Source organism: Necator americanus, chromosome III (assembly GCF_031761385.1).
Source record: "Necator americanus strain Aroian chromosome III, whole genome shotgun sequence".
Lineage (NCBI taxonomy): Eukaryota > Metazoa > Nematoda > Chromadorea > Rhabditida > Ancylostomatidae > Necator > Necator americanus.
This window is the reverse complement of record NC_087373.1, coordinates 39,955,360-39,978,786: the sequence shown is the minus strand read 5'-3', so window position 1 is coordinate 39,978,786 and position 23,427 is coordinate 39,955,360. Positions and strand designations below refer to the sequence as shown.

General features: G+C 38.4%; 1 protein-coding gene across 4 annotated transcripts; it reads left to right on the top strand.

Moving 5' to 3' along the window:
* Positions 1 to 4,990: 4,990 nt before the first annotated feature.
* Positions 4,991 to 21,884, top strand: RB195_012413 (uncharacterized protein; the record flags this gene model as incomplete). Of its 4 annotated transcripts, none has more annotated exons than XM_064194254.1 (23): positions 5,211 to 5,216; positions 5,303 to 5,385; positions 6,211 to 6,304; positions 6,421 to 6,549; positions 6,733 to 6,846; positions 6,911 to 6,984; positions 9,247 to 9,389; positions 10,760 to 10,879; positions 10,995 to 11,063; positions 11,766 to 11,835; positions 11,910 to 12,039; positions 12,804 to 12,928; positions 14,150 to 14,280; positions 14,417 to 14,522; positions 15,386 to 15,552; positions 16,093 to 16,185; positions 18,803 to 18,967; positions 19,701 to 19,794; positions 19,959 to 20,053; positions 20,883 to 20,971; positions 21,331 to 21,339; positions 21,390 to 21,418; positions 21,770 to 21,884. In XM_064194254.1, 23 exons carry the CDS (start codon positions 5,211 to 5,213, stop codon positions 21,882 to 21,884), a joined length of 2,250 nt encoding a protein of 749 aa, XP_064051835.1. The 4 variants fall into 4 exon arrangements, with proteins under 4 accessions (XP_064051838.1, XP_064051835.1, XP_064051836.1 ...); XM_064194255.1 differs by having other exon boundaries at positions 15,386 to 15,567; XM_064194253.1 differs by lacking the exon at positions 21,331 to 21,339 and having other exon boundaries at positions 15,386 to 15,567; positions 20,883 to 20,896; positions 20,931 to 20,971; positions 21,340 to 21,418; positions 21,770 to 21,871.
* Positions 21,885 to 23,427: the final 1,543 nt, after the last annotated feature.

The following is a 23,427-nucleotide window of genomic DNA, read 5'->3' as shown; positions in this document are numbered from 1 at the left end:
ACACCATTTTTTACGGTTGTGAATGTCTCTATAATTTTCCACTATTATTGTAACATTTATTTACTCATTGGTTAAGGGGATTCCTATATTTTACCTCTTAAGTTTCTAATTTTGTCTTTATAATTTATTACTTGAGCGTCCTTCTTTTTTTCTTTTATAAAAATTTATTTTAAAAAAATTAACATAAATTTATTTTATAAAATTCCAAATACAGGAACTAAGTGTAGATTTGTATTCTATGAAGCTCTGATCACATTAGAAAACATTGTCGACTGGTTAGAAAAGTTTGAGACATGAATTTTCAGGAGAAAAACTAGGGTCCCATTATGATTTAGTTAGCAGTACATAGATGCTCCATCCCCCCTGTAAAGGGTATATCACAGTCGCGATCGGCGAACCATAAACCGCGATTCAATCGCGACGAGTACTGCGATTCGCCTTAGTGATACGAGACACAGACAAACTAGGAAGATGTGTTTAATGATTGCATCCGAAAACTTTTCACACTCTTTTTTTATTTTCTTTAAACTCATCCTTCCTCGTCTTGCTGAAATAATTCTGAGAAGAAACAAAATCAATACGGTAACGACATCAGAAACGAAACGACATTTCTGCTTCCATTTCTGCCCTCTTTATCTCCCTCTCTCTCACTCGTTTTCTCGGAACATCAGAAGTTTCGCCGCCGTTCTTCTTTTTTTCTTCACTTCCACATTTATCGCGTATTTCTACATATTATTGACAACTATTTTCTGGTATTTTCTTTCCAAGGCCCGAAATCCTTTTTTTAAGAACGAATGTCCTGGGAAAAATCAATAAGGATGTTCGACTCGAGGCGGCGGCTAAAACGCAACACTTTCTATCGAGCGTGTTAAAGCGCACTTGGAGGATTTTTGGCGATAGATTTCTTTTTTTTTTCGCCCCGTTTTTTCCCCCGCGTCCCGCTAGGGAAAGTTGTCGTTTCATTTTTCATGCACGATGTGACGTCATCATGTGAACTCGAACCCATCCGAAACCCTATTCGACCTCGTTAATGTGCGTAACGACGTCACACTTTGGGTTTTTCTTTCCCAGGAAAGGACCACCCAGATTTTCTTTTCCAATTCTGGTTCTGGTTAATGTGTGATGTGACGGTTTGCATACAAATGATCCGTGAATCTGCTGGCGTGAATCCTTTTTTTCATCCGAGAGCACATGAGACTACAAATTGTGTATTTTGCATAAATCCCTATATGAATTCGAACAAGATCCTTTCTGGGAATTTTTCCCTCATTCCCTACGAAAAAAAATCGATGGTATTTTTCGAAAGAATTGTTATATCCTCTGGAGTGATCAACTCAAGGATGATTCTGTTTCTGGATTCGAATCTGTTATGGCCATATTTCAAAGATTGTGTTCTGAGGAATTTTATCCGGAAATTTTTGGAAGAGTAACCGGACCATGCGTCACACCATGGTGTTATTGATAAACGATATTTTTCTGTCGGTTGAAATGCGCATCATATTACATCAGAATCATTGCTGGATCCTATGTGCAGCTGCGCCTATGTAGATCCTAATCTGTCATGGCCATAATTCAAAAATTCTGTTCCAAGAAAATTTTCTAGGGATTCCTGAAGCCGACGATCTCCTCTGCTTTCTCGGATTTTTGTAATTCTTCCAGTTTATTTCTTTATCATCCTGAGATTTCTCTTTTTTTGAATTCTTTTCTTTCTGACAATTTACTTAGGTCAATGTTCTCGTTCCTCATTTCCGAGGAGTATCTCCTCAATCGTTTCTTTGTGGTGGTGGTGTCACGTGACTCTATGAGAAGCGAGCAAAATTTATTTTCCTTGAAAAAAATTATCTTTCATAATACCATTCTTCAGCTACTCCGGTAATTTCCGTCACTTCCATTTCGCACTGCTTCTGGAGCTAAGAATTTTTCCCTCTAACTATTTTCATAATGGATTTCTGCAGAGGAATCCTCGAAAAACAAACCGCTAAAGAAAACTGAACTAAAAGCTGGTGGTGGTTTTTTTTTCTTGTATTAGAGACGGCTCTCCTAGCTTCCTCTAGGATGAATGTTTGCATTTCCAGTGATGTTTTTTTTCTGGAGGGGTACGCGGCATGTTCGGCAGTTATCTGAGGAGCAGAGTAACTGTCATTCTATTCTCCACCACTCTAATATTTTTTTCGTCGTCTTCTTCTTCTAGTAACATTTTTGCCTTCGGAAGGATGAGCCGAGTTCCTTTCATTATTTTCTTTTAGTTTATTGCAAATTTTTCTCTTATTCTTCTTCCTTTTCTCTTAATTAGAATCCACTAGCACTCCATCTATCTGCTCTATCATTGTTCATCCAGAATCCTGCTTCTAACTCGTAGGTTTCTCTGCTTTTTTTCGATGGAAGGTCTTTTTTTCATTTTCGATCTACAGAACACAAGAAGCAAAAATAAAAAATAGATAGAAAGCAGTTTTTTTTTACTGTTTTCAATGGACTTTTTAATGATTTTCCTGTCAGTGGCAAATTTCCTCTTATTTTTACTGGATTTTCACTGGATTGCCGATTTTTTCTATGGACTTTTTAATTCTGGATTCCTAAGCTTTCCGCGAAAATCCTGGAATAATTAATGTTCAAATAAACAATACCGTAGTGATATTATACATGACAAAATAAGAACAATAATTATATAATTCAAAACTTATAATTATTAAATTACATATAATTTCATTTGTTGGCGCGAAGTCAGTGACTGACGATAAAAATCCGGAATCCAGTGTGGTGTTCGTTGAAAATTCTTAGGTGGATGTCGTGGATGTTCTAAATCCGGAGCTATGAAATGAAATATTTTTGACTTTGCGTGGGTCGACGCGTTAAGGTGAAGGGAAAAAGCGAACTCGTAGTTGATTAGTTTCGAACCAGCATAAGGAAATAGGAAATGATGTCATTGTATGCTCCGTTCCAGAATGAGATATCCTGGCTGATAGTAGCGTGTAGGAATGATGGATGTCCGCGCATAGCTCCGATCTGATAGGCTAGCTCATGTAAGAAAGGAGAAATGTTTGATTTGGATTTGTTCAGGGAGAAGATTTTATGGATAGAGAGAGGGAGAGGAGCACATACCTGAAATTCACTGATTTTTCATCGTTAATTTCGGGGATTTGGGCGGAACATGAAGGATAGTAGCATTTGAACGCCCCAGGTGATCGTGTTTTTCCAACATTTTTCGGCAAATTTCTCATAAATATCGGGGGAATGAATGCGGATGATGATGGTATTGTGCCCGACAATAACAACTCGGCTAAAATCATATGATTTTCATTGTGCTGCTACCGTCGCGGCCATCGACGGACGCTGTCAGTGTTCAGCTCTCAAGTCAGGGGAATCGAACCCTCCACTTCCATCCGCTCGCGCTGACGCCTTCCGCCGAACCCCGACCACTACCCGATTGAAGGCGCTTTTCGTGCGGTCAATAAGCATCTTCTCGACAACATTGTTTCCCTCCTGAGATTCTCAGGACCTTCGCATTTTCGAATAGCAACCTACGGTAAGAGACCTCTATCCTCTAACAGTGTTACATTTCACTTTTTCTTTCGCATCTAATTTATCTCGTCAGCAAATGAACTTCTTTCCATCCCGTTTTTTCTTTTCGCCAAGTTTACTCAACTAGGATTTTTTTTCGACACATCCAATTTCGAAAGGACATTCCTATCAGTTATCCGGTTGCAGCGCTCGTGAAGTCCTGGTCTAGCAATGACATTTCGAGGAAAAGTTCATATTTGTCTCCATTTATGCGCTGCGCGCGCGCACTTTCACACCGCAAGCTCCCTTTGAAAAACAGTAATCAATTTTTCGAAGTTTTGCTACATTTATTGCATTGGAATGTATTAGATTTGCTTCTCGACGCTTTTCGATGCGTCTCGTCTTTTCCAGACATTTTTCTTCAGTCGGCTATGATGGAATATTCTATTTCTTTTCTAGGGAAATACAATATTTTTCGGGTTTTCGAATGAGAACTCAACTACTCAATACCTCACCGCTTTTCTCAATTTGTATGTTCAAATAAATATAATTCCAATAATTTTAAACAGTTTACTTTCGTGCAATTTTTGTTTATACTTTAAGGATCAAGTTTTGGCACTTTGAAAATAGTTTGGAACTTTTTTACCGTTATTTTAATCCCGAAAGAAATCTTCCTGTTTTTTTTCCTCCCATTATGTGTAATGAAGAAGCGGCTCAACGGAAATATCAATCTTCCAGGAGATGTAGTGGATTTTCTAGAAGATTTCCCAAAAATCGACAGGATCCCGATCCGTAAAACATTGAAATCTTCTAGGACAGAATTTCTTGGAGAAATTTGTGTGTTTTGTACTGGATTTGTAATTTTTCTCATTCACTGGTGACATCTCAGATGTACAGAGACAACACCGAATTTCTTAGAAGTTTTGTTTTCTGAATCCGTTCGTATTCCATTCCTTCCCATGAAGTGTTTCCATGAAGAGCCTGTGGAAATGCTCGAGCTACCTGCGTCTCCTCCTCTTCCTACACTGTCTAAGTGACACATTCTTTCTCGGATTCGTGAGAGAAAAAAAAACAGTAACCTTCAAAATTGAGGATTACTCTACTTGATAGATCGTAGATTTTTATATTACATCAATTTCGTGGATCCAAATAAGTTCTTTTTTCTCCTGTTCTCTCTTCATTCTGCCACCATTCTCTTCACGGTACATTTCCCAAGCTAATCTACTGGAGAAATTCCATAAATAAAAGTGGCAGTTGTCCACTTTTTCAAATCTGTTCCAAGCCTGATCTTTGTATTCGTTATTGAAAAATTCTTCTACCGTAATCGTGCTACATTCGAACAGGATCCGCCAGCATCTCATCACTGACGAGAATGTCGTGATTACGGTGATACGCTACGAGTATCGTATCTCTGTCGCATCGCCGCGCATCGCAGTCAGAATTGTAGCTACGAGACGAGCATGCGACAGCTGCACCACAACAAACCATACAAATGTCGACCGCTATACCCAAACAGCTTATGATTGTATTGCAAAATGGGTCCTATAAGGTAATAGTCATGTACTGTACTGCACGTATTGATTGATTGGCGGTGCTATCGTCAGAAAAGTTAGTGAACGAACGATTTTGTAAGAGAAAAAATACGAGAATTACGGTAGGGAAACGGTAATTACTAATTTGCCAATGATCAATTATGACTGTGACCACCACTCATGCAGGTAGGTTCACGCTTCCGAAAGCTGTTACTTCGAACGCTTAAACAACGACGACATCCGCCGTCTCAATCGATTATTGATTTGTTTAGGTGCTCTCGCTGGGCGCCGATGTGCTGCCGGAGTACAAGCTGCAGCCGACGCGCATCCACCACTGCACCATCGTGCATTACAGGTGAGAATGGAAGCTGATTTTGGGGTTGTTCTGGGTTGTATAACAAGGGACACAAGGGTCCGGCTTCATTTAAATTTTTAAAAAATTCAATGAAAATTCAAAATTAGGAACTAAGATTGATTAACTAAAAATTTAGTAAAAATTTAGTAAAAATTAATAATAAAAATTCTGAAAATTCTGATTTGAATTTAAATTTGAATTGAACCTTATTAAATTTACATTTTAAAGAGTCGAAAAAAGGATGCGTTAATCGTTACGTTGTTGTTTCTGTTTGTTTGTCACACTGTTTCTTATTATTCTATTTTAGATCAATTTTTCAAGAAACCGAAAAATAAGAGGCAATTCCCAGAGTTATCGCAAATTGATGAATAGACTGAAAATGCAGAGTTTAACGGCATCTCCTAGAATTTTTTGGAACACAGAACAGAAGTTCATATCGATTCAATTCAACAGATCATTTTTAGAATCCCAACACATCCAAATCAGTGAAAAAAAAACGAAGAATGACAAAATTGAAGTGAATATCTAGATTTATACATGTGCAGAGGCATACATAAACCGTTAGTTTCGTGTGAATATGATTATTCTACTCAAAATAGCAACTATAGACAGCAAGAAACAAATAAAAATCCTTTAAACAAATTAAAAAGAAAAAAGAATTCAATTTTCTTTTTTTCAGTAATTTTTTTCAATTTACTTCCTTCAGAAATGCAAAAAAAGAGGAAATAAAAAGGAATTGCAAGAAATATAAGCACCAAATTTTCCGAATTTTCAGAAGACTTCGTTTTCTTATGCTCGCGTTTTTGAATCCAGTAAAATTTTCAGTCCATTCAAAGCGGTCTGGGACTGGATTATATTACTGCTTGTTATATATACGGCAGTATTCACACCGTACGTTGCGGCCTTTCTTCTCAGAGAAGTTTGTTTCGGTTTTTTTTTTCCCCCGGCTGCTTGTTATTGTTTTTCTAGTCATCAGGATATTTCCACATTGTTATTTCTCACATCATTCGTGGTGGATGAATGGCTCGATTTCAGTTACAAGATACCTCACGTAAGGCTCGATTTTCGGAGCCATTGGAAATCGTCGATTTGATAGTGGATATTATGTTTATAGTGGACATTATTATTAATTTTCGCACTACATATGTCAATGAAAATGATGAGGTAAGCAGTTACGGTATACTATATGGATTGTACGGTAGGATCAAAGATTCTGACCCTATTGAAGGTTGTTTTTCTAGTATCCGAAAGAAAAACATCTCAGATAACTAACTATTGAAAGTAGTATGCTATAAGTTTTTGTCCTGCTATCTCCTTACCGTAATCCTCAGGTGGAATTCTTTACAGGTAGTGTCACACCCGGGTAAAATAGCCATCCACTATTTCAAAGGATGGTTCGTCATAGATATGATAGCTGCCGTACCATTCGATCTGTTATTAGTGAATACAAACAGCGATGAAGTGAGTTTTTCAATAGCATCTCAGTCACGTTTCATATGAAATCAATATATCGATCTGATCTCAGACAACCACGCTTATTGGATTACTGAAAACTGCTCGATTATTACGGTTAGTGCGGGTAGCAAGAAAATTAGATAGGTGAGGATTTCACTTCATGTTTATTTGATCCTTGGATAATTTTTGAGCATTTTTGTTATATTAATAAAAAACTAACCTCTCGCTTTATTTCTTCTACGGTTATCTTTCTCAAAACTACCCAAACTACCTCAAACGAAGTGGACTCAGGCTTTTTTCAATTTCTCTTTAAAAAAAATTTTTCGAGACGAAATATTATATATTTTAAGCATTTTTGTGTGAGTTGTTTTCTTTTTCCTCGTGGATTTCATTTGTGAATTTTGAATGAAGAAAGCGACGAAGCTTCTATAAATATTTTCTTAATTTTAAGAAAGAGCAGAAAAAGAGAAGGAAAATTAATCGATGGAAGTAAATACTTAAATGGTAGTATAAAAGCGAATGCAGAGACGGTATTATGGATGAATAAATGAGTGGATGAATGAACGAATAAATGAATAAGAAAATAAAAAGGTTTGATCGGCAACGAGGAGACGGCCAGAGACGAAATGTGAACTATATAGTAACAAAATAGCTGGATGAATGAATGAGTGAATGAATGGAAGAATGAATGGATACAGGAACGAATGAATGATTAGTAAATAAATAAATAAAATGATGAAAAATCGGAATGTTCAGGGATGAATAAGTGGCAATTTCCTCATTACCCTTACTTCCATTTCACTTATATTTTGATTTATTTGTTATTATTAGGGTTGTTGCACTATTATTGTACAGGACAGAATTGAAAATATCCAAATATCGTGTAAATAATAATAAATATCAAACAAAAATTATAAGGAGACGGTGTACAAATTACCTAGAGCGGAAATGTAACATATTTGAAAAGCCAATGATATAACATTTTCTATCGATCCACTCTAAACCAAAATTAACGTTAAATCTATAAAAGACATACGTATGTTTGTTATTTCTTATTGACTGTCATTATATTTATACCATCATATTTTTTGTAAGATTTGGAAAGGTTTCGATTCTCTTTGCATATCTTGTGTCCACATGCGGGTCTTTAACTCTAACATGTAATTAAGTTAGAGTCTATTTTACCTCTACTCCTTAAAGTTCTCCGATAAATCCAGCGAGTTCCTGTCGAATTCCTCTATTTGCGTGGGTCGTGCGAGAGAGTGTTCTAGCGTTTCCTCCTTTCGTGAAGGACACAAAGGGCATCATCAAATTTTTCCACAAAAGGTTTTCTAAAAAATAGTCGGACCCGTTTCGTCGGCGGTCCTCCTTCAGCGTGTTTAATATCTGCTCGCTATGGTCCAGCGATTATCGTTCAAACTCATCGCATCTCCGGCCCACGTCGTCGGCGCCGACCTCTTCGACCCCCAGCATCCTCAGTTCTGGAAGAAGGGGATGACTGATCTGCTCGTTAGGTGCAGCACTATAATGCTTAACAATAAAGGTGACTATATTATTGATTAGATTACGTAGTATGCTGAATAATATATAAAAAGAATAGAACAAAAGAGTGAGTGCAGTCGTTATGAGGTTCCGCTGTCTCTGCACGATCGATCGGAGGTTCGAATCCGCCGGAGTGAAAACTTTCGTTCAAGGTCGATAAGTTGATGCCAGACCTGTCTAGAAGGATAAAAATACATCCCCTCGTCTCCGCAGGTTACTGTACAGGATAGTAACACTTTCGTAAAGCTCAAGAATTGAAGAAAAAGAATTCAGCATTGAAGTGAACGTGGTGCGGTGGCGTATCCTAAGATATTGATTGTTGATTGAAGCCAGACACTTTATCCTTCTTTATGCTGAATAAAAAAAAGAAGAATAAAAGAAAAAATAGAATAAAATAAAATAAAGAATAAAGGAGGAGAAAACTTACAAAACTGTCGAAATTTCACAGTCAATCTAATAATTTCCGAGGAATATGCGCCAGTATCTCTAAGCTTCGATCGTTAACGTAGAATAGAACTTCGGATCTCCACTTTCTTTTGGGTTTAGTTTATATTCCCAGTATCACCTTCTTGATGCAACGTTCAACGACCCTGATTGCGCTTTCCTCCTCCACCTCCTCCTCCACCACCACCTCCTTCTGTTTACAAAACGCCCTAGTTTGTTGAACCAAGATGTGCGGGACAGTGTTAAAGAGATGAGGGCAGCGTCCACTGTTCCTGGTCTGCTTCACAATATCGTCGATGACGTTAGATCAAATTAATCGTTAAAATTAGAAGTTATATTTTTGAATTAATTACAATTAAGATTAAACTACATATAACTTGTTAACTAACTCAACTTAACTTAACTGTTAACTCGTTTAAGGTATTCCGAATACGGTGCTGCCGTGTTGTTACTTTTAATGGCGACGTTCGCCCTTATTGCTCATTGGTTGGCGTGCATTTGGTACGCGATTGGAAGTGCCGAATTACCACATAAACGAGAAATCACATGGTTACATCAATTATGTAAGTTTATCTGGATTTTTTCCCTCAAATTTAGTTCTATTCGCTGTATTAGGGCGGGTGTAGCGCAATCGGTTAGACGTCCCGTTGCCTGCACCATCGATCGGGGGTTCGAATCCGCCCTAGTGCTCACCGAGTTTTTCATCCCTCCGGGGTCGATAAATTGGTCCCAGACTTCTCTGGGAGGATAAAAACCCTGAATTGACACATCGGCTAGCCCCTGCAAGTCAATGTAGAGGCCAGTTACACGTTCCTGAACCTCAAATCCTGAATTGAAGTGAACGCGGGGTCCCAAGTGGATTGATTATCCTTTATCTTTTACTTTATTCACTGTGCCAAAATGATTTCATCTTATTTTAATGTGTTATTTCGTTTCCCATGGTTAAAGGCAGGACAGAATTACTTCATATTATACTGTATGTTACAAAAATGGCATGAAATCCACGATTTACGTCAATTCATTCATCCGTCATCTCCTGCTTTTTTCTCTTTTCCTGCGCTGACCAGTTTTTCAACACAGCGGTAACGAGGCTCTAGCAAGCGTCGACGCTCAATGACGCTAGAATATTTCAGCTTTCATGGAGGTACTGAGTTTTTCCCTCGTGTAGAAGAATTCAGATGACGTAGACATCGAGGTAACAATGCCCCCTCTGGACGTGGTGACGATGAGGTGACGTACGAATCCGAGAAACCGAAAGAAACGTTAGAAAAGTGCAGCAAGTTTTTGAGCTCTTTTAGCACCAATCTGCATAATTTTTGCATCAGAAAATCTTGCTGTCAGTGTAGAGAACGTTCGCTGGAAAACTTGGTCCGTTAGGGTCCCAATAGGAAATATTTTTGTACCTTGATTTTGTATTCTTGTTGAGAATAACAACTCTCCTTAATGGAGCAATTCTTGGTCCCAGTTTAAGCTTCTTCCCCGCAATTTTCATCAATTTTTTTCAACTCTAGATTTTTATCCCAGTGTTGTTATTTTCAATAGGAAAAATCCGGTGATAGAGATCTGTCAACATCAGAACGTTCATCGGAAGTTGCTAGTGAATGCGCGATTTTTGGGACAGATACATGTGCGGTCTGGGTCCTCGCAAGATTTTTTAACGTTGAGAAGGATATTTTTGAAATTCTGAGTTTTTTTCTGGTAATTCCACATCCAAACTAATATCTATGCTCTCTTTTGAACTATCCAATTCTACTAGGGTCACTGGGTATCCTAGAACTCGCGCATTTCTGGTAAATTCCTCATAGGTCGCATTTTTCATTGCTTTTCTTTCATTTCTAGACTGCGCTTTTCTTTTCGATTTACTTTTTTCCTTATTTTATTAATAATAATCATTCCTAAACACTATACTCATACATGATTGTTGATTTTTTAGCTCGGCATCTCAACGAGCCATATTTGTCAACAAACGGCACAGTGCCCACGGGTGGACCGTCGTTAAAGAGTCGATACGTGACGTCATTGTATTTTACTCTGTCGACCATCACTTCAATAGGTATCTGGATCGCTTCAAATGTCGCTTTGTCTGTAAATGCAGAATTTTCTCTGCCTCCGACGTCACTCGCTTTCTTACTTCGTTTCCGGAACGAAAAAAATCACATCATTTCAAGGTTTCGGCAACGTCTCTGCGACGACGGATTCCGAAAAGATATTCACTATTATTATGATGATTTTAGGATGTAAGTTTTCTTCGCTAAACTTTTTTTTGCTCAAATTTTGCATAGGTAAGGAACTTGTAACTTTGTACTGCTGGCGTCATAATTTATTCAGATCTAAATTTGTATGATTTTATTCCGTTAGGAAATTATAAATTAGTTTCAAAAGTGCACGTCACTGTTCTAACATGTTTTGCTTATAAGCTAGGAAGGCGAGAACTGGTCTCTGGTTGCTATCACTACCAGAGAAGTATGTTTTCCTCTCTTTCTCTCTATCTGACTCTTCAGAGTTCATTTGCTGTTTGAAGTTAAAGTTCATTTGAAAGTACGAGATTTTTCGCCACTCATTTTCGGTTCAGAAAATTAGGAAAAATGTGTTCTTGTTAGGGACCACCTCTCACAAGCGATTACAACCTTTTTCGTCTTTTTAAACACTTCTTTAACTGTTTTGCTCTCAACGATCCGATTTTTCTTCTCGCTCTCTACAAAAAAAAATTCTTGTAAAATAGCTCTCAATACATCCATTTTCTATCATCCATTGGTTTTTTCACTGAGTCATTTTATTTTCAAAAAAATCTGTGAAGGACCAATTCTCGCCGATCGACACGTCTCTAAAACACATTCTTGAAGTGTCTGAGTAACTATAATTATTTTTATATTTGCTCTCGATTTTCGAGATTTTCGATATTCGATTTTCAAGATTTTCGATATTCGAGTCAATTTCAGCTTTAATGTATGCCTCTGTGTTCGGTAACGTGTCCGCCATTATCCAACGGTTATATAGCGGGACAGCACGGTAGATTAATTTGTGGCATCCTTTAATTGTACTTTTTATTTCTAATTTTTTTAATTGTGAAAATTTCACTTCAGATATCATACGGAGATGTCACGCCTTCGTGAATTCATCCGTTTTCATCAAATTCCGAATCCGTTGCGACAACGGCTTGAGGAATACTTTCAGCATGCATGGTCATATACGAATGGAATCGATATGAACCTGGTAATCCACGGCAATTTCTTATTTTTTTTACAGTAGAGAGAGAGAAAAAAAAACCTGTAATCAACTTTTTTTGCTTCATATTCTCTCATTTTGGAAAAAAGGCAAAAATGTATATTTTCCATGATTTTTTCACTCTTTGATCTTTACGTGGATTCTTTCTCTGGAAAAAAAAATTGAATTTACCTTTGCACTGTTGGTCTTTCTTTCCTCTCTTTGATTGGCAACAAAACTTTTTCGAGTTCATCCTGAACATTGGGAATAATAAGTCAACTTCTAAAAAATAAAAAATAAAATAAATAAATAAAAATATAGCAACGAACTTGTTGAAATAAGACCTTATTTTCTATAATCGATTTTGAGGTGACTAAATTAATAATAAATAAATACTAGTAATTAATAACAAAAATAATTATCAAGGGTTTTGGTCTTTCTATCATCTTCTAGTGTTTTTTTCTTGCGGTTTTTTAGAAATAAAATTTAACCAGTCCATGAAATAACAGCAATGTACTACTTTCGCAGTTTCCAATCCATACCTGCTCCCAGAAAATTTTTCCTTGCTTGGCTTTCATTCTAAAAAAAGGCGTTTCCACTTGACCACGTACTGATATTTAAGTAATATAATAATATGAAAATGTATTGTAAAATATTGTGAATATTATTGAGTATTTTTGCCATGCTCCTCCCATTAATTTCATTCTTCCTTATCGTTCATTAACAAATTTACGGTTAAACGAAGGAGAATTTTCTCGAAAGACGGATTTCAGGTGCTAAAAGGATTCCCCGATTGTCTGCAAGCGGATATTTGCCTACATCTGAATCGGAATCTATTGAATAGTTGTCCAGCGTTTGCTGGATCAACACCTGGATGTTTGAGGGCGCTGAGTATGCGGTACGTCACGAAACGTATTTCTGCTACACTTGTGTCGTCCATCATTATCTTTTTTCTTCACAGTTATCGTTTCCAGTTTTCAGCAGTTTCCTCATGATACATACTTCAAACTTTTATCATTTACTTTATGTTTACAACCGTAAAAGTCAACAGATCATAATTAAGTGAATAAAGGACGGAAATGGTTTTTCTTTACCATTTAAAATTCAAAAAAAAAATCGAAAAAATTTAAAATTTGAAAAACTAGAAAGAAATTCTTTTAAAAAAGTTCTTAAAATTCGAAAAAAATTTTAAAATAAAAGGGTTTTTCTTTAAAATTTTATCCAAGCACATTATGCACTTTATCACCCAAGCATTGAGGAAAACAGTTCAATTTTTAAATCCTGTAAATAAAAGTACTCAAGTACGTGGAAAAAAAATTTTATTATGTGAAACTTTATATAAGTTGTAGAAATTTCTTTCTAGGAATTTTTATAGACGTTTAAAAACTCTTAAAAAAATCCGATGTGTCCTTCGAAATCCTACTAGTAGTCTTTATTCACTTTATTGAGGTTTTGGTTCCTTTTCCTCAAGGTTTCAATTTCTTCAAATTATTACTCTTCAAATGCTTGTTTCTTCGAATCCTTGATAACTGATTGACGTGGGTGACTGAATTCAGTTCTTTTTTTTTCGGACTTTTACTTTATTTTCTCAAAGAACTACTATTTCCATGTTCTAATAAAATGGATACTTGAATTTCGAAAAATTGTGGTATACAGAACTAAATATATAATTATATTCTTGTGGTATATTTAGTAAATGAAAAAAAAGCATTACATTGAACAACGATTTGCCATGATGTAAATGATTAATTAATTAAATAATTCAAAAAACCATTTTTCAAAAAAAAATCTAAAACCAATCTATCTAAAAAATCTAAAATCTAAAACCATAGATGCGTTAGGGAGTAGCCGAACCCTCCTCAGGTGGGGAGTTTGGCTCATGGGGTGCAGCTCAGATGATGAGGACCCCCTCCAGCAGCCGCCCAAAAGTGAAGGGGCGCGGAGCACCGGCTCCAACTACCTTTTTATGTCTAAAACAGATTTACCAAAGTTCATGAAATTCATGAAATTCCGGAAATAATTCTCGTAAAAATTATCCAAAATCTAAATATATTCGACATTTATTATCTAATTTTTTATTTAAAAAAATCAAAGATGATAAATACTGTATCGCTTGCAGATTTCGTACCACTCATGCTCCACCTGGTGACACATTGGTACATCGTGGTGACATCCTTACCGGTTTACATTTTATCGCACGTGGAAGCGTTGAGATCCTAAATGATGACAACACTGTGATGGGCATATTGGGTATGTTTACTGTTATTGATTTTTCAAAATGGACTCTCTAGGTTTTTTTTTGAAAGAAAATCCTAATTTTTCTTCTCCTACATTTCCCTTTTTTTCTGGAGGCTTTTTTTTTCTTATAAAATCACTTTTTTCTCAGGAAAAGACGACATATTCGGTGAGAATCCGTTGTTGTACGAAGAAGTTGGCAAGTCATCATGCAACGTTCGAGCCCTAACTTATTGCGATTTGCATAGAATACTCAGGTGAGCGCAATTTTTTTTAGGAGAAATTTCCCCCGTGGGAGTAATTCTAAAATTCGAGGATCTTTGGAGATCCAAAACCATCAGTTTTAGTCCTAAATTGATTTGAAGCTGAACGATAAACACACAAATAAATAAACAAATATATAAATAAATGGAGTAACAATAAAAGAAAATACTCTTTTGGTTCCGGGATTTCTCTCTGCTACAATTATTAATTATACTTCTTTTAGAAATCTTTGCTCTTTTCAATAATTTTATCAATTGAATTTTAATGTAATTAAATAGCTTCATTCATTATTGTAAATATGTCTAATTTTTTCAAAAGACTATTGTAACGTCAGAGCGAAGATTTCTCCTCTTCTACTGACCATTGGATTATTTTGAACACTCGGAAACGTTGAAAAAGTGGTTCAATTGTGAAGAAATCCGCATTAGGAGTTATGCTCCAGTCCTTCTTTCCCTCCAGTGAACTGCAGCTGGTCCAGACAGGAAACTGACCGTAGTTTTGAACGGATGGGATATGTCTGCGTTTTCAAAAGACTACGGCCAAATCACGGTCAAGGAAAAATCCACGAAAATTGCGAATTTTCCTTTGTTTCCACTGCTTAGTAGCATTTTCCTGTTTTAGTGATGTGGAGGGTGGTTCGGTTCCACTTAAAGTATTTTTATGTCATGACTTAAAAAGTAGACGCATATAGTCGCCTTCACCTATGTCAGCACAAGCGACCGCGACGCGCTCGCTGCAACTTAGACGCGCCCACTGCTTCCCGCCCACCTTACTCTCTGCCTCCGCTCGCGAGATTGCAAGACTGTGGTTTTTCGCTCTCATAGTTGCTCCAGAATCTGTTAGTTTGTGATTTTAGAGACGATCTGCTTGACGTTTTGGATATGTATCCAGAGTTTGCGGAGAATTTCTGTAAGAACCTGATCATCACCTACAATCTACGCGATGAATCGCAATCGACGCGAAAACGGTTTGATCGCCACAAATTACTGCGAATGTCTTCATCGTTGAATAAGGACCGATACGGTACGCCCATCGATGGTTCGTGGTGTTTGTGTTTTTTGGGTGCGATTTTTTCTCCTTTTGTTTCTTCTCTTCTTATGTTGCCGATTTTTGCTACACAATACAGTCCTCGCCAAAATTTTGGCCCTATTCGTCGTCACATTGCGACCATTACGACATGAAGCATGGTACAGTTGCGTAAGCAGCTGCGCTCAGAGCGGTGTGGTGGAAATCGCGGTTGGAATCTTCATCGCGAACTGCAGCAATGGGTGAGCTAGCAAGGGTCCCACCACGATCCTAACCGCTACGCTGCACTGCGTCGCTTTGAACGCAGCCGCTTACGCAACTGCACCGTGCTTCATTTCGTTTTGAGCCCACTATAATGGAGATCGCCCTGCGGCGGCAACCGTTTCTCGGCTTCTCATGAAATGATCACAATGGGACGGTAATTTTGGCGATGGCTGTTCGTACTGTTTATGGCACAAAACCTATCCACGATTGTTTTGTTGTTTTTCATTGTTTACCACCACCTCTTCTGTCCAAACACCTTTCTCTGTTGTTTAGACGGTTCTGAACGGCAGCGACGGTGTGGGTCGGATTCGGTGTCTAGGTCCGATTCGAATCCGATCGATCGACGACAGTCTGGTGGGTCCCGAAGTGAGTGATCTAACAATTTTAACTGCACCACAAGGGAATGGAGTGATATTAGTGAGCTAGAGACGATGCTTGCAGGCGTAGCCTTAAGCAAGAGATATGTATGCACGAGAAAATTACGGAGATTTTTCCGGAATGCATGGCTTACAGGAACGATTCCCATGAATGTATTGAGCTTTCAAGTAGAGTTATAGTGCATATGCGTGATTTGCTACAAATCAAACATCTATCTCCTGGAAGCTGTGGATCGCTGATTTAAATCTTCTCATGGGTGACCATATTTGCTCTTCTGTACTACACATCCCTTAAGACACCAACAATTTACAGTAAAATTGAAGATTTGTGATGTCTGGTGCATTTGCACAATCGGGCCGGTGTATAGTAGGCTCAAAACGGCATGAACCTAGGTGCAGTTGCGTAAGCGGCAGCGTCGAAGCGGTACGGTGGACCGGTTAAGATAGAGGAAGCCATCCTTGCTACCACCATTCCTCGCTGCAGTTCGCGATGGTCCCACCTCGATTCCAACTGCTTTCCTCACCCCGCCGCTTCGAGCGCAGCCGCTTACGCAACTGCACCGTGGTTCATGTCGTTTTGACCCTGCTATACTCGTGCTTTTAAAAGTTTCCTCATCCCCGCCAATCCTCTTCAATTTGCTCCAATCAGTTAGGAGCTGCAAACACATGCCAGAGGTCTTCTCATTTCCTGTAAACGTTGCGTGCGTGATCATTGGATTATTAAAATCGCATAGCCTTCAGACTTCCAGTTCTTATTGTCGGATGAAAACAACATGAAGCGTAGTGCATTTGCGTACGCGGCTTCTCTCGAGGCGGCGCGGTGGAGACAACAGTTGGAACCGAGGTGGGACCGTCGCAAACTGCAGCGATGGGTGGTGGCGGCAAAGGTTCCAGCACGCTTCCAACAGCTACACTCCACCGCACCGCCTCGAGAGAAGCCGCGTACGCAATTGCACCGTGCTTCATGTCGTTTTGACCTTACTATATTTTTGATTCCTGATTTAAATCAATAACTATTCGTTCCTTGCCTCTTATGCGACCAACAGCAGGTTTTTTTGTTCCGTCTTTCCATTCGATTCGTAGGACAACTTTTTGTGGTAGTACTCGTTGGATTCTTATTGATCCCAGTTCTCTTGCACTCGCTTAGAAGTGGTTTTGGTTAAAAAAAACTGTTTTTATTTCGAGTACTACTTTCTTTTCCGGTTGTGTTTTTATGAATTTAGATCTACGCAGCTCTGTTTCTCTATGTTTCCAGAAATAACCCGAAAAATACCGTGATATTATGGAAAATTGACTGTGAAAGACGGAAATGGCAGCGGTTATCGGCTGATAGTCGCTGATTCGGAGCTATCGATCGATCTCGTCCTCTTGTCCACTAAGTTCTGAAACTGCATCGAAATGATGGTTAACCGTTGTCAGTCGCTCTTTCTGACATTTTTAACATTTCTAAATCGCATGCTGTGACTATCGACATTAAACAAAAAGCCAGAAAGTTTTTTTTCCTGAACGTGAATGTTGCCTTCAAATCAAGCCCGCACAAATTCAGACCGGTAACTATACATTTCTAATTTCCTAACAAAGAAATACGTAGACAGAGTAGAGATTTGTTAGCTTTAAGCAATTATCATCTTAACGTTGGTCCTTTTGATAACAGAGAAATGAAGTGAACGGAACCATAAGGATTGACCTACCGTCAGACTTCTAGAACCTTCCTATGGCTCACGATTTAAGAAATGTCACGTTTATTGTCCCACAGCGATTTCTGCCTATGTCGCGCCATCATCCGTCTTCTACCGTATCTAAAAAATTTGCTTTTTTTCAAACTCTAAATGTTAACAACAACAGGCTTGCTTATATAGTGAGCGGCTAGCGATTATGATCAAAAGCACTCAACCGCTCGCTTATTTCTGGGTGCTCTTTCTTCACTTTTTTCTTAATAATTTCAGTTTACATATCATAGATCCTCTAGGATTAATGTTTAGGTCTCAGGGTCCGACTTATTTAGTTATTTACTTCCAGACATAAGATCGGGGTTGAGTGCCACCTCTTCCCCCAACTCCCAACTTCACTTTACTCGGTGGGACCACGTCGCTAGTTTCACTCAGACTACATGAGGCTAACGATGGTCCCGTCTCGACCGCAATCGCTTAGACTCGACTATACTTGCGGACTAGTTTGCGCATCTAAAAAGGTCCCTCTAGGGTCCCTAACACCTTTCGTAGGATCTTCATAAGTATTAGCAAAACCTCTATTGAAACCTCGTCATAATCACTGCTCCGCGGCGCCGTGTAGCACAACAGACTTGGCAACGCCTGCACCTATTATTCTCCTATTCCAGATTTTGCTTTGTTTGTTTGTGTCTCAGTTCTTTGTTGATTTCTATCATAGATTAGAGCGATTTTTGAAATTTTCGTTGCAAACACGTTGTTGTGTTTTATTCAGATTCTATAAAGCACTTTTATATTCGTATAACCACGTGCGCTGATATTTTTACTACGACTTAGAGAGATCATAGCATTTCCACATAAACACCGGTTTTATCCATTCCCTTTTTGAGTACCCTTCACTAACTGCTTTTCCCTGAACTAGTTCTTTTCTCACAACAGGCTCGTCACGCTATTCGCCTCCTCATGTACGAGCAGAAGCGACACCGTTATTACGACGAACACAGCATGAAGAAGATGACGCGGTGTTCGACGATATTCGCGCGTTCTCACGCGGTAACACCGTAACCGTGTCACCTACCGTGCACCACGATTCGAATGGAAATGGTGTGTTCATAGTTGGTAACAAGTTTAGACGCCGCCACTGATCTGGATCTGCACGACCGTGTCACGTGTTCGGGGCATCGCAAGTTCTCATCATCGTTCCGGTAGTTTATAAGCAGAGAGCGAGAAGCTTGTCAGAAATGTTGACGATGGCCTAAAATAAAACGAGTGCGTCGCGGGGCCATGGTTCCAGATTGGTGGCGGCTGTAAAAATACAGTAACTGTTGAGATGGTGGTGCTGTCGAGATTTAACCATCCTAACATTAAAATAACACTTATTTTCGAAAATATCATAGATTCTAACCAATTTGCGTGCTCTTGATGTCATTTTCGATTGCTGCATGTGAAGAAGCATGATTGTAACGTTTGCTACTTACGTTTTCAACGCACGATAGATAGATTAAAAAGAAATGCGTTTGGTTCTCACAATTTTCCCGCTACAGATATAGTCGGGACAAAACGACATGAACACGAATGTAGTTGCGGTGCGTATTTGCGTATGCGCTCGAAACTGCAGCGATGGAGCCAGCAGGTGGAGCTGAGTTGGGACCCTCGCAAGCCGCAGCGATGGGTAGCGCCAGCGAGGGTTTCACCACGCTCCACCGAAGCGCTTCGAGAGAAGCCGCGTACGCAATCGCGTACGTGCTTCATGTCGTTTTGACGCTACTATATTTGCGTGATATAGCGGCGCTCGAATGCTTAACATTTTCACCAGGATCTAATCACAATCTTATAGGTGCCGGACCGAACCGAATACCTGACCGTGAGTACGAAAGCAGCGATGAGCAAAAGATCGTACAACTGTCACGGCGGTTAGATTCTATAGAAAAGTGAGCGCTATCTCGTACAATTCCACATATTTGTTTTCTCTATAGCTATTTTAAATTTATTATTCTAATCTGTTATTACTCTTATTGACTTATTTTATTGTAAAAATTGTTTTAAAAGCACATTTCTATGTCTTTATCAATATTTCACTGCCTTATTGTTTCAGTGCGTTGGAGAGAATGCAAAATAAGATGAACACCGATTTCGAGATACTGATTCGACTGATGAAGGAGCATGGGAAACTCCCGTCGTCTTCCGATGGTAAATTTTTTCTTCTAAGAATTGTTTTGAAGTTCATATCCCCAAACGTCTAGTAAAGCAAATAAGCTTACCGAAGTAACATCACCAATTTTCGATTATGAATTAAATCCTTGGGTTTTCGTGGGTCCTGAACCTGAATCCTGATGGAAGTGCATAAACGCCTGCGTTCATGGAGCCAGGTTTGATCGGGATGGGAACCTGGCTTCCACAATCATACTGTAGTTGCTGCTTCAGGTCGCTTTGATTCAGCTGTAACATTGATAACATTGGTTTTGTGATGAGCAGAAGTGTGAACTTATAGGAACTGATGAAATGCTTTAAATCCGAATGTGAAATATTATATAACCTGGTGGTGAATTATGACAGGCTATATTTACTTTACATACACATTTATAACTGTAAAAATATTCAATAAGTGCTCTATTTACACGAAGATTCGATACTCCTTTATGAGCAGAGATGAATATGCAGTTAACAAACAACAAACGAGACTACATCTTATTTTGTGGATGAGCCTGGCGCTGAATCTTACCTCAGAAAAGAAGGAAAAGAAGGGAGAAAGAGAAAGGAAAGAAGAAGGAAAGAAGGGGAGAGCAAGGATTTGTAATCTATCACACGTCCTATCCCGGAAAAAAAAATTCCATTATAATTAAATCCTTAATCCTTACTCTCATACTTCATTTATAACCGTTGAGAAAGATGTTTTGTTCCTCTAGTCAAACTACGTTCATCTACGCTTCTTTTCATTTCATGTAAATGTATATGTGAAGTACTAGCGAAAATGTATGTTTAGAAATTACGAAACAAAAGTATACGAAATATTTTGCAGAGTCTGTTGAGTCGGTACGTCCACGACGGGTTGTGTCCATCAGTCCAGGTGAGATCGTGCGTCTACCCAATGGAGGGGACGAAATGCGAGTGAGTAACATGAGTTTGCATTACATTTATTCACTCTCTTTCGCTATATGCAGTTCTTAACATAAATGATTAACTGTAGCATTATGCATCCACTCACTATTATAAGTAATTAGTAGCAGTCACGGATATTGGTTTGATATTAACTTCCGATTAACATCAGCAATGTCGGAACACTAATGTACTGCAGGTGTTAATTCTGTTAAGCACCTTTGATGATTGCGTGACTCATGTTTTTTTTTCGCTAACATTCGTAAAAGAATGTGACAAAGAGATGTTACATGTCAATAGTTTACTAATTTTGTTTTTGGTTTTCTCTCACCTCCTACTAACACAGAACCGTTTTTAACACCGTATTGCAGTATTTGAAGGTCTCCCGACTCTCCAGCCATGAACCGCCAACCCTGCCAACTAGTCGGAGTTCGGAAGATGCGGATACATTGTTGTGATGTTAGTGATCTTCTTATATTATACGTTCAATTCGTAGCAGATTCATAATACTGCGGATCGCTATGTGATCACTAAAGCGCTGTTGTCGATCAATGATCGATGCTAGCTATCTGCTATATCAAGAGACGTAATACTTGCTAATGGCTATCGATAAGAGTCGCGCGACGATGGTGATCATGTTGCGATGACCCACTTGGCAATAAATCTAAGGATTGGGAAGAATTTTTGCGAATGAATGTAAATGACGTTTTACAAGAATTCGGACTATACTTTTTTTGGTGTTAACAAACAGACATCTAATAAATGTATATCAGTTGTTTACTGCAAGTTGAACGAATGATCTACATTCAGGACCTGCTCACTTCTCAGCGTTCCTTGCCCAACACAATGTGCCATGTCACCCAAACGTTTCACCGGCCCTCATACTCGTACTCGCTTTACAGAGTTTTATAGAGAATCTATATAGCCATCATATAGTGCCATGCTCTTAATCTACTGGAATCCTACTCTCTCTCTCTCTGTAATTCGACATTACTTGTCACTCTTTAGCAATTCCACACTAACCGCTTAACGACACAAGGGTTTGTACTGCCCGAATGGTATCTTTCCTTGATCATGTTTGGCCTTCCATATCGTTTGTAAGCGTCATTACATATGTAGAAATAGTTGTTGTGAAAATTTCGCGCTCTAGCATTGAAATTTGGTGTGGTTCGAACGCATTACTTACTTTTTGGAGTTTCTTTCTTCCTTTGATTTTCTTGGCGTTTGAGATAGGTTGGAAGGCGCGAAAATTTCATAACAATTTATAGTGATATTCACAGTGTTTCTTGTTGTATTGAGCGGTTTGTAGCGAGATTTATCAGAATCATCACGACTCAATGACTGAGATAAGGTGTTTGAATCGTTGTCAAACCACTCTTTAATGCCCTTCTTGATCTCCACGCCATCTTCAAATGTTTAGGGATTTCATTTTATACCGATGTCACCATCAATTTCTATTACGGGTCGATCAATAACTGAAAGAAATTCGGTGTCTCTGAGGAACAAACTCCACACTCGATATACATACATATAGCCGTATACATAGTATATCAGACGGTTGCTTTGTCGAACACACGTCAACCGACGTGCCATATCGTCTCAGGAAATAGTCTCTCGTTTGCTTCAATAATCTTCCTCTCCCCTCTCCTCCTTCTCTTCTCCTCCATTACGTGATGCCGTTTCCGTTTGTCTCAATATATGCCGAATTTTGTTTTCGAAACAAAGTTATATTATGTTGAAAATAAATAATTATAAGAATTGTTGTCTAGAACCCGTTGTTTCGAAGTTGGTGCCACAGTAGCAATAATTTCTAAAACATCTTATCGGAATGTTTCTATCTTCATTTAATATTTAGTTGCTTGGGAAAGAGCAACGAAAATCCTTGAGATGCTTTCATTGATGTCGATGTCCATGTGAGGAGGAATCAATATCATTGGTTTTTGCTTTAGCTGCGAAAATGACTGAAACAAATCTAGTAGATTCCGTTGAGTTCTAGGAATCCTTTATGAAATGCGTTTTTATAGGGGTGCTTTTGGATTAATTGGATTCTTACTAACGTTTATTGAAAGGGAATCCATTAAGAAAGTGACCTAAGTTGTTTATCGACGAGTTTGAATTCGGAATGGGATAAAAGAAGGACTTTTCGTGTACAACACTACAAAATATTTGTTGGTAGCAAAGGATGAGATTCTATACTGCACTTTATCTCTCCATGAAACGAAACTCATACAAAAGATCAATGAGAGTAATAATTAATGTTAGAATGAAGCTATAGATGGAAGAATTGGGTGAGAAGGAGAAGGAAATATCGTCACTGTGGATTTTTGATTGTTGATGGATTGAGGGGCACGTTGACAAACTGCAGAGTATTAAGATTGCTTGCAGAGTATTAAAATTAGTGTTTGTTTCTATGACTACTATTTTTTAAAGGAATTAGGTACTTGTTAACATCTCCATAGGATCCGGAA